The sequence below is a fragment of the Octopus bimaculoides genome, chromosome 22 (genome assembly GCF_001194135.2).
Source record: "Octopus bimaculoides isolate UCB-OBI-ISO-001 chromosome 22, ASM119413v2, whole genome shotgun sequence".
NCBI lineage: Eukaryota > Metazoa > Mollusca > Cephalopoda > Octopoda > Octopodidae > Octopus > Octopus bimaculoides.
This window is the reverse complement of record NC_069002.1, coordinates 17,829,788-17,842,005: the sequence shown is the minus strand read 5'-3', so window position 1 is coordinate 17,842,005 and position 12,218 is coordinate 17,829,788. Positions and strand designations below refer to the sequence as shown.

General features: G+C 37.2%; 2 protein-coding genes across 3 annotated transcripts in view; one reads left to right on the top strand and one right to left on the bottom strand.

Moving 5' to 3' along the window:
* LOC106868002 (transmembrane protein 39A-A) overlaps positions 1 to 9,631 on the bottom strand; it is a 55,029-nt gene extending 45,398 nt beyond the window's left edge. The window contains exons 1-2 of one of the 2 annotated variants that reach the window (XM_052975712.1): positions 8,542 to 9,631; positions 2,496 to 2,703 (exon numbers count right to left, since the gene is read on the bottom strand). In XM_052975712.1, coding sequence (XP_052831672.1) covers positions 2,496 to 2,703; positions 8,542 to 8,618 — 285 coding nt within the window. In that variant the 5' untranslated portion in view covers positions 8,619 to 9,631. The remainder of the gene's footprint in view (positions 1 to 2,495; positions 2,704 to 8,541) is intronic. The other variant, XM_052975713.1, reaches the window with a different exon arrangement.
* A 1,217-nt stretch (positions 9,632 to 10,848) lies between these two features.
* The window catches only part of LOC106874287 (EF-hand calcium-binding domain-containing protein 6), a 300,872-nt gene continuing 299,502 nt past the window's right edge, over positions 10,849 to 12,218 (top strand). Inside the window, exon 1 of the mRNA XM_052975711.1 lies at positions 10,849 to 11,191. The gene's annotated coding sequence lies outside the window, so the exon portion shown is untranslated. The remainder of the gene's footprint in view (positions 11,192 to 12,218) is intronic.

Below are 12,218 nucleotides of genomic sequence, written 5' to 3'. Positions count from 1 at the left end.
AAGGTGACGCTTTAGATACAAATAATTACAGAGGCATCAAGCTGTTAGATCAGGTTATGAAAGTTACAGAGAGGGTCATAGCCCAACTAATTAGGGAGCGAATCAATTTAGATGAGATGCAGAGATGAGTGTAGGAGAGAGAATAGTGATGTTGTAGGAGAGAAATGTGTTCGCATGGATGATGGTACGCTTGCACTAAATGAGGATGTTGTGTGGTAATGAGACTTGCTCACTGAATGCACAGGATGTGAAAGTTGGAGAGAACTGAAGCAAGCACGAATGTATGATGTTGATATTTTTGTAATTGCTTAGTTATCTTACTGTGCTATTTCACTTTTTAAAGTCATCTCTACAGATTTTCTATAGAAATGAGAGCCAGCACTGAAAGTTACATTTCATATGTTTCATAGGCCTATTTAGTCAGGACTGACCTACAGCTAAACAACAGCACAGTAAGATAACTAAGCAATTACAAAAATATCAACATCATACATTCGTGCTTGCTTCAGTTCTCTCCAACTTTCACATCCTGTGCATTCAGTGAGCAAGTCTCATTACCACACAACATTGCACTTTGTATACAAACATCATACAATCTATCCTTTACACAAAGAGAGCACCTCCTCATAGCTAGCAGAGGTAATAAATAGATCCCTGGACTTTTTCCCACTGTTCTTATACTGGTTATTATCCTTTCAGAGCAGCGTCACTCCCCCAGAGCTCAACTATTTCAACGGAGCCTTCAAAACAATTGAAAAGGCATTTCACTACTGAACTGGCTGCAAACTACTTTTGTACATCTGCCATATACAAAGGCTTTATTCATCATCAACCTGCCAGTGATCCCAGTACACCTCTTGTGCATCCATAGTTCACACTGTGTACAACACGAAGTCTTACTGACTCCCTTTCTGCATATTGAACATACTTGTTACTCTGATGGCAGCAGAATCTTGTTTTCTAAAATTTAGTAAACTTTGGCCTTCACCACATTTACCCTGAAGTGTCTCAATTCTATGTTTTGCTTCCATATCTGGAATTTCTTTGACTTTCACAGACTGTTATAAGGACTATTTCATCAGCATAAAGAGTTCCCATAGACATCCAGGTCTTAAACTTTTCAGTTATAGCTTGGAAAACTATAATAGGAAGGATGTTTGAGAAATGTCTAATCAGTTTTATCATGAACCAATGAGTTAATTTTAATAGTCATTTGATTCACTAGATACAGCAACCAAATTTCCTTCAAATCACACCCTACTATCTTAAAAAAAAAAAAAGAGAACAAGCTAGTTGAGGAAGCCTTTATGCAGTTGTCTGATATACTTGGAAATGGCAACCAAATGTTCTTCATATCACACCTGACCAACTTAAAATGGAAGTACACAGTGGATTATGTAATCATACATACACTCTAACAGAATAAAAAAAAAAGAGGAATAGTGTTGGCTGGTAGACCTTTGCACAGTTTGCTCAAGCATGGCTGATATGAAACTGTATAACAAGGGAAGAATACATTAAATTATAAACTTCTACATACATTGCATCTGAAATATGCATGCAGGCATGGCTGCGGTCACTTTGCAATCACGAGATTCTGAGTTCGATGAAACTTGTGTGGCATTTTGAGCAAGTATTTTTGCCATAGCTTTGTCAGTGAAATTATATGAAAACCTGTTAGATGTGAAAATTGGTCTGTGGAATATTCAGCCACTAACATTATAATCAAATAAGTAGGTGGTTCCATTGATCAAACAACTGGAATGATCATCACTGAAACCAACAGATAGAGTAAGATAAAGATGTTCAGAGCTGGAACAACCTTTAATTGTAAGTTCTGCTCAATCAGAACTAAACTCCTGCTCAAGATTTGAAATTACTATACTAAAATCACAGGTCACTGTAATCATATTATATAATGGACCATCTTAACATTCTTCTTTCTTTGTGTGCCATGCCTACAAGCATCAATGGAAGCAGACCACCATGCCAAAGTCTGAAAATTCCCCGAGTTTTTTGGGGAAAGCTGCAGCACTGGTTTCTCATTGCCTCCAACCAATTTCTTTATAGTTTACTCTCTTAGTTTCCTGTTTTTCTATGTGTAACCTTGAGACACAGAGCCTATTTAACACTTGGTGAGGGGGATTGATTTGTGTAACATTGGGACATACTCACAAACCATGTCTAAGGGGTCTTGTATACTTGTGTAGTTCTGCTATTTGAGCCATAACTGAAGCCCTTGAAAGGTATTATCACCTGGGACTAGAGTTGGTCTGACCTGGGGACAGTAGTGACTAAGTGGTTACTCCATATTCTCCAAGACTCCTGAACTTCCTAGCTTGGGGTGTCACCAATGCTGCAGTCAACGCATATACAGTTATGTGTGTTAACGGTAGCATAAAGATTTTTTCCAAAATATTACAATTAGATTAAGGTGAAACCTATTGTTTACAATAGAAAAGAACAGTTGAATAAAGAATGAAAAGAAAGATTACCAGAGCATAGTTTGCATGTGAATGAGGTAGCCACCAGACTGTCTTATAAAGGTTGACATACTGCAGGAAGAGAATGAGTACTCCAAGCATGTAGAGGAGGAATTCAAAAAGTAAGTTGTTTTCACGGGGGATATCTGGCAGGTAACCATGCCTTGGTAAAGTTACCATTGATACCAAAGGTATGACATTCTCCCTCTCCTCTGAATAACTGAAAAAAAAAAATACATGAATAACAGGGTAATCTGCTTTTATTAGCTGCAGAAATTAAATTTCAATTCTTTTTTTTTTTAATTTTAAGTTAGCAATGTAAATACAATCAACTTTAACATTTTTATCCAAATAGAGCTAAATATCTTTTCACATGAGACTAACAGCTGAAAAGTTCTTCAAACAATTGTCATACATAACGACACTATTTCCTATTGAGACCAATACCACAAATGATATTACCATTATTATTTTATATCCATGTTGTTGTATACTTGCATGAAAAGTGGATGTAAAATAGCCCGAGTTAGTTCTTATTCAAAGTTACTGCCCACCCAGATGGAGTGGAGGACCACATCTCACTCATATGTCTTTAGAGTGTAGTGGGTGTACTTTATCATGGCACCAGTACTAGATAGGTTGTCATGTCCTCAACAAGACTAAAAGGCCCTATCAAATCTATGTTGTCTACACTCATCCACTAACCATTCTACAGAGTGTACTAGGAGCATTTTATGGAAGTAGTGAGCTTGTCTTATATCCCATAAGACTAAAGGAGTTCAGAAAATATGAAGAGGAAAAATGTAATAAAGTTACAGTAAAACTATAGAAGTAAATACAACATTGTCTAGTAAGTCTTGTATCTAAGTCCACCTAGGTGTTGTACCAGGGAATTAGAGCTTACTGGTAATAACAAGTAGGAAAAACAGTAAATCAAATATTGTTCCCTTAATTTGAAGTACTAAATTCAAATGCTCTGCCTGATACAGCCTAGAAAGGGCAAGATAGGATCTTCAAGGTCCACTTGCCCTAGACACATTGCATGAAAAGTTTTCAATTGCACCCTTCCCCCAGTATCTATTAAAAATCAGTAATGGAGTATAAGACACTGAAATCAGGTGCAGTCTTCTACCTTGCCAGCTCTTGTCAAACCATCCAACCCATGCCAGCATGGAAGGTGAACATTAAACGGTGATGATGATGATGATGAACAAATTTCTATATAATAATAGCAGATATAAATGTTGGTTGATTGCTCTAGTCACCCATTAAATCATATAGAGTGAGAGAAAAAGAAAAATGGAGAGAGTTAACATAAAAGATGCAGGATGTATGAACATACTGAGGTTGGTACTAGGTAAAGTGGAAAAGAATGCTCTACACACACAGGAAGAGAATCACAGAAACAGAGGAGGAGAGAGAGAGAGTAAATCATCATCGTTTAACATCCGTCTTCCATGCTGGCATGGGTTGGGTGGTTTGACAGGAGCCGGCCAGGTAGAAGACTACCCCAGGCTACTGGGTTTGTTTTTGGCAGGGTTCTTACGGCTGGATACCACTCCACAGTAATAAGTATTTTTCATTTGAAAATTTGAATTCATTTCATTAGTTTGTATTAAAACCAAGAAATTTTGATAAAAGTTAAATTATTAATGTATGCATGCCATATTTCCTGATATTACCCATGGTGACAAAAATATGCTTCCAAAGTTACCCAGCATATGACAAGTAGCATGAGTATCTAAAATAATGCACACAAAGTAAAAATATATGATGATCAGCCATATGACTGTTATTACTGCTGGAAGCAGTAACTAAATCTCCCTCAAATTATGAAAATGGAAGAACACATTTGATACATATAATCCTAGATATACTATGCCTGCAAAATTGGCAGGATATTCATAGCTGGGATGCCTTTGTTCATAGATCTACTTCACCAGGAGTGACTTAAAAACTAAACAATAAAACTACGAATCAAAGCAGAGGCCTCTATGTAGTTGCTCAACTTGCCAAACCTCTGTACACATTGGATAATGTAGTCCAAGATATACTATTCCTGGGGAAAAGGCCGAATGTCGATGACTGGAATGCCTTTAACGACAGATCTATTTCCCCATGAGTGATTCAAAGCAAGAGCCTGTATGAAGTTGCTCAATGTGCTGAACCTCTGAATGCATTGGACCTGTACTGAGGTAATTGTTCTAGATATCCTATTTGTAGTTCTAGGCATACAAGTTCTGAAAACAAGAAGGCAGAATGCTCACAACTGGAAAATCTTTGATCAAAGCTTTTAAGTGTCTGCTTGATCAGGGTTGAACTGGGGCTAAGCAATATAACTCCTCAGATTTCTAAAATTACTTTTATTTTTAGATAGCATCAAGATGGCTGTGACATTTTTTTAAAGTTCAAATACTCCTGCTGTTGTATTTACTTTTAACCAATTTCCAGAGTTGATAAAATACATGATGGACTCTTCCATTGAGTTTCACATATAAATGTTCAGTTTTTTTATCAAGTGGACAACCAACTCATTGAATTAGCATATGCAGCCCTAGATATCTCTCTCTCTAGCACTCCATCATTACAACGATGAGGATTCCAATTGATCTAATCTATGGAACAGCCTGCTCATGAAATTAACATGCAAGTGGCTGAGCACTCCACAGACACATGTATCCTTAATGTAGTCCTCGGGGAGATTCAGCGTGACACAAAGTTTCTGGTATGGAAGATTATGATGCCAGTGTGCCTTGCTAGCCAAGAACAGGTCTGTCTCTCATTCACATAATGCCGTGCAAACTGGAAAGAAACACTGGCCCAGAGGATATTAGAGTTCCATGAAAGGAAATATATTAGAATCATAAATGAACGTTTAAGAAAATAATACACATAATAAAAAAAAATGACTTGAAAATTAAGACAATTTCAAGTGGGTGCCAAAAACTAACAAATTACATTTGTAACTTTAATGTTCTCTAAGTTTTTGACATTAAACAGACCGTGTGGTTAAGAAGTCTGTTAAATAATCATGTACCGCTGTAGCGCACCTTGATTAAGTGTCTTCTAACATAAACTGACCAAAGACTTGTGAATAAAATTCTGTGTGAAAAGTCTTGTGATGTGGTGATGCAAAACTATTAAACCTGAAAAAGTCAGATCCACAAGTGTTTTGGTCATGATATAAAACTAGGAGTTGCAGCACTTAACAGTTTTGTTTAAGTATTATTAGACAGCTTCCTGCTATAATGGCTTAGCAGCTTTGTAGTTAGATGTGAGTGGATACTGAGTCCTAAAAACAACAAAATTAACCAGTCCAATACATAATTCAAACTGCCAAAATGTGCTGTGGTCTAGTAATGAAGGTTAATTTCACAGTGAGATTAAATTTAAACATAGATATGACCCTGTACACATATTTATTCATAACTCAACTCATTTTGTGTTACGTTATCAAAAATGTTTAGTCCAGTATTTCTTGGAACGGGAGACAGCTTCTGGTTCTGAGAGTACTAACTTCCTATTTTAAATTAAATCTAAATTAAAGCTGTCCATCAAAATTTCATTAATTTGTGTTTCAAACATCAGTTTAACGAGTTATTTTACTAAATTCTTTATGAATTTCAAAATTAATTAAAACAAAGGGAATGTATTTTAAAAAAATATAACAAAACAGGTAATACAATCAAATGGCTTTATAACTTGTCCAACTCCATGGCAAAGAAAGAAGAATTATATAGTTAAAACTCTAGTTTCTCTCTTATAAATAGAAAAAAGAGGGCAGGCAAAAACATCTCAAATTTTTTTAGATAGTGGTGGGGACTTATTCAGAATGTGATCATCCTATCTTATTTTTAGACATAATACATCTATGAACCCCTTTAGCCAAAATCAACAGGTTCAGATGAACTCCACTGCAGCTCCATAATTGTGTCGAAAAACTTTTTTAAAAGGCTGCAGGCGGAAGTCTTGCCCAAATTCCAATATAATCAGAACCTGCACCATCTGAAGCATATTCGTGAAAAAAATTGCATTAAAAAAAAATCCATTTTTCTGGAAGTTATGAGGAAACAAAGTCGCAAGGGGGGGGGGAGCTTTAATAATTGTTATCTAATATTTTAATTTTTTATTATTTTCCCCGTAAATTAGATGGCTAATTGCGAAACCACTTTAATAACTAAAATTTCCACCTCCACGAAATCCTTTTTTAATACGGTAGGGTGGTGCTGAGAGAGATTTTTATTGTTATTTCTAGCAGGTTGAGTAGCTACATAGAGGACCGTAAAACGAGAGGCCTGTTTCCACTTCTGGTGTATTCAGAATGCTGAAGTTGTGTGTGTTAACACTTCTCCGACAGTCACCACTTTAAGGCGATGTTTACACAGTTGAGCAAAATTATCGTCACCCATTTAAGTTACATTGCGAATGCACACTGAGAAGTGTTTGGATTTCACACAATCTCATTTCCTCTCCCCCATTAAATTGATACCTTCTGCCTGTGTAAGAAAGAAATCGATAATGCCTCCCATCTTTTATTGACTACTGCCACCATCCCTCGGTAAGACCATCAAGCTATTATTAAAACAAGCCAGCAGGGGAACATCTATACGGTCGTTCGACCTGCAAGAAATACCAGTCAAATTTCCCACAAATCACGTCCGACAGTTTTCAAAAAAAAAAGGGGGGGGTATATAAGACAGTGTAGTCATAAACAGATATGACCGTCACGGTTGGAGTATCTTTTATCATAAGTTTGCTGGGTCAGAATTGATCTGGGTTATACAACAGCTACATCTGAGTGTTTGAAGGGACGCCAAAGACTGAGCCAACGAGAAAGCCTCTTCGCAGTCACTCGGCCTGCTAAAAATAGAAGCCAAATCGTCCTCTAATCACATTTTTTAAAGGAGATGTTGGATGATGTAATCAGATACACCGTGTCTTAATAAAAGGTTAAGTGGTCAAGACTGGAGTTCCTTTGACCATAGGTCTACTCAATCAAGGCCGACCGAGGACTTAAACGACATCACAAACGCCTTTAAATGTTTAAACATTTAGAATATAGAAAAGAATTTTATTAAGAGAAAAAATGATAAAATAAAACACAACTAGATACTAGAATGGTTTGCTGTCAATCATCCACTTCTACAATAGTGATTAAACTAATTTTACAATGAATTATTCAGTTGCTTCATCTGATAGTATTTTAAGGTATTGGGACACGATGAGGCGCTGGTGAGCAGATGGTACCCCGTGGATCTGGATCTTACGCAAAAGCATTTTCTTTTGAGAGTTGTTTGGGTTGAACATCATGTACAGTTGAAATAGCTTATATTACTGGTACTCTATTCATGTTTCTCATTCGAAGCACCACAAACAAACTTGGTCTTTGAAGAGACAAATAACGGAACCAGATCCTCCGAGACTCATGAATAATTACGATTCTAAGTTACAAGAGCAACAGAAATAGAACCAATTTCTTACGCATACAAATTATGGTTTACGGAAGAAGTAGAAACGAGAAGCTATGATGTTCATGCCAGGTATTTTTTCAAGGCTATTATAAAAGGAATAAAAATTATTTCTTTCTTTGACACAATGCCCATTTTTTTATAAAGGCAAACAGGAATCACGATCGGCATCTTACCGATTCTGAGAAAATTAAAAGCTAAGTCTATCCGCTAATAGTTAGGATCAAAATATAAGGGTACCTAATTACAAACCATGTTAGTTTTACACCATCTCAGGTAGGTTACATTTTTGTAATTGAGAAATTTTAAACAACCACATATATACTCGGTACTCCGGTCAGTAGTTCATAAATCCGAAAAGAAACACACTCTAAAAATTTCGTGCAGTAATACGCAAAAGGATGTTGATTATGGTCGGTCAGAGAGTGACCACACCTATAAAGATTATTAGCAGTAATAGGTAACTCAATGGCCAGCTGGTCATCGAGTCTGACGAATCATATATATATATATATATATATATAGTCTTGCAAGTGTGTGTGGAGCGAGAGGAAGCAAAGAAGCAAGTGGGAAAAGATGTCAGTGTTTACCTGTTGGAAGAATAACATTTGTGAGCAGACGAAGATGCAGTCTGTACTCTGGACAGAATTCGACGTCCACTCGGCATCCTGCAACTCACATAGCGGTCGTCCTTGCGTCTTCGCCGAGCCGTCGGTTTCAGAATCTCCGGGAAAATCTTCTCCTCTCAAAAGCAAAGTGTGTGCGTGTGTCAGCGTATGGTATATATGTATGGAAATGTGTATGTGTTGTGAGTTGGGATGGAAGAGAGAGAGTTTTTGATTGTATGTGTAGATAGGTCCAAAAGTTTCACAGCCGGATAGAGATAAGGTTTATCGGTGGTTGATATTATTGGAATAAAGTATTTAAGTGAGAATAGTTGATGAGTGACAACGACATATATCGTACGTAAATCCACGATGACACGAAACTAGTGAGAGATGAGAGTGTGTATTTGTGTTAAAAACAGAAGGAGGGAGAAGAATAAGACAGGAAGACCAGATGTATGGAGAAATATATAGAGAAAGATAGACAGACAGAAAGGTAATAACAAGAATAACGAGGACGATATAAAGATAGAAAGGTAGTGTGGAAGACAGAGAGGTAGGGAGATTGAGGAGATAAAATTGTCTCAGTAAAAGGTAACGTGGAAGACAGAGGTAGGGAGAATAAACAAGAGCAAGTGGTAATGCGAAAGAGAGAGAAAGAGCAAAAACAAAGAATGATGGAAAGGCAGCGAAAACAAATGCACACGATTAGCAGAGCAGCTAATGGAATAAGTTAAATAGACAGTGGGGAATGTTTATAGAAACAAAATAGAGAAATGGGGACAAGAGAGAATTACAAGCCTGGACTGAGGATAGATGCGGGAAGTTATCGGAAGAAATATAATATAAACGTTTGATTTTGGTTGTTGTTATTCGGGATTCTTTTTTCTTTCTCTTGCTAACATTGACGTCAACAGAAAACCGACAGCGAACAGAACGACAAATGACGATCGAATCAGAGTGAAGAAACTAACTAATTAAATAGCGCCACACATTTACGGAACGTCTCGAACAGAATTTCTTCTCCTACATCATCCTTCCTCCCACAGTACTATTGCGACACCTAGCGGCTAGAGAAATTTTCCAAGGGCAAATAACCTATTTCAGGCAGCGTTGCTATAACAACATAATCAACTATTCCATTTGATAACTAGACCAACCAACCGATTAGCAGAATATAACCAGCCTTAATCTTGTTCAAATACCACAGTTTACCACTTTAAAAGGGATAACACACACACACACATCGGAATATGCAAACGTAAATACATTAACCATGAAAAAAATTGCCTTTAATCAAAAATCTGCAGGATCGCTGCTGCACTGGATGTAAACAAAAGCAAAATTCAAATCGGATGCTGAGGGTTCTCTTTCAGCTCAGAAAGAAGAGTGTTAATAGGATTATAACCTAGTGAACAATTAATCCCCGTCTTCAGGCTTCATCACTAAGCGGTCTTGTAGATAACAGTGTTAGTTTAGATAAATAGGTTCCAAATTCGATTCCCGGCGGCGCATTAAGTCCTTGAGCAAGACACTTTATTTCAGGTTTGTTCTAGCCCACTCAGCTGGCAAAAATGAGTACTACCTGTATTCCAAAGGGCCAGCCTTGTCACATTCTGTGTCACGCTGAATATCCACGAGAACAAACATTAAGAGTACGCGAGTCTGTGCAGTGCTCAGCCACTTGCACGTTAATTTCACATGCAAGCTGTTCCGTTGATTGGATCAACTGGAACACTCGTCGTCGTAATCAATGGAGTGCCAGTTATATCTGTGATACAGCGCACATGTGAATGGATCTGCAATAGACTAAGACTAACACTGGATCTTACGCGGAAATATTTTCTTTTGAGGGACGTTGATTGGATTGAACATCATGTACATAAGAGACTGAGAAATAAAGTTAAGTAAATAACTAGGAATAAATTTAAAAAATAACTGAATTAGCTCAACACATTAGTATGTCACCCGCACCTAGTTTCCTATATGTATATGAAGATTTGAACGTAAGCTTACAAAATACCTGTGTATTGTATCTTAAAATGAATGTTACTACAACTGGTAACAAAAGAATTGTTCCAAATTATGGCACAGCAATTTTAGAGGGAGATGATTTGCCAGTTACATTGACCATGAAAAGATGAAAGGAAAAATTGACCTCGGCGGTACGTGAACCCAAAGACGTAAGAAGCCGGGAAAAAATGTCACGAAGCATTTTTCTCCGACGCATTAACGTTTCTGCCAGCTCGCCACCTTACTGGCACAAAAATATAATGGTTTCTAATTTTGGCACAAGGTTTATGTAGTCTACATATATGTGTATACAGCGTATGTATATGAGTATACTAAAACAAAAAGGTTTAAAGATCTTTCCCGAGTCATAGGCTCACAAGGATGGTTTCCCAGATTCTGTGGCATTTAAAATCCTGCCCCTACCCTTGGATGGGTAGGATTATTAATTTTTGTATTCTGCAGCGTCCGTTCTAGAAATCGAAACCATAATCTTATGATCGTGAGTGCAATGCACTAAGCTACGCGCCTCTGTTGTATAAGTACACATAGTAGCTATATGTGTATACAATCTCAACAGTGTTGGATCGATCGAAAGTGGTGGGGAAAGTGACTATCGCTAAGTGTAAGTATAAGCAATTATATCTTGATATACATTTGGTTTAAATAAATGTTCATGCGGTTTAAATCAATGCATACAATTTAAATAGTTCAATTGTTTTAACTTGAAATTTAGCTCTATGTTGGAGATCAGTTGTATTAGTTTGAGAGTAAAAATGTGTAGACGACAGAGACTGGAATATTTGAGCCAGAGGCATTGTCAGACCCGACACAAAAAACTGTTCTTAGGAATATTGCTCATTGTTTCGACAATGTGTTATTACAAATACCAACAATATAATGTTGCCATTTTGAAGTCGGATCATATTCTAAAAGGTATCGCTGACAATCGCGTGGCCCTGACTCTATAAAGATGTGGTCCTGTGCAAAATTTCAACCGCCTAGATGCAAAACTATGGTCTACAACTTCAAACATGCATACATACATGGTAATTGCAATAGTTCAAGGGAGATAATCCCAGGTATACTACTTTTAAGAGTTGTGTCCTGTGGATTATACGCCAGATTATCGGTTTCAAATTTTGGCACCAGGCCAGCAATTTCGGGCGCTGGATAAAGCAATTACATTGACCCCAGTGCTCAACTGGTGTATATTTTATCGATCCCGAAAGGATGAAAGATAAAGTTGACCTCGGCTCAGAACGTAAAGACAGACGAAATGCTACTAAACGTTTTGCCCGACAAGCTAAGGATTCTACCAGCTTGCCGCCTTTATACAACAGATTATTAATATTTTTTTTGATAAATTTTTCGAGTAACACCCGCATGATTTTCACTAAGAAAAAAAAATCGTGGAATCAAGTACCCTGACTTCCTAATATGCTGCAAATTCCTTATTTTTGTTCGGAAAAAGGAGGAGGGAATAGCTCCCCTCCGTCCCGAAATCATTGGATTTTTTTTTTTTTTTTCGTTGAATGAATTCCTGTGACCTCTTAATATGCTGCAAACCTCTTTTGGGGTCCGAAAAGTGGGGTGGGGTGAGGTGGAAGCCTCGGAAATTTCATCCCCACCCCCACTGATCTTTTCACCAG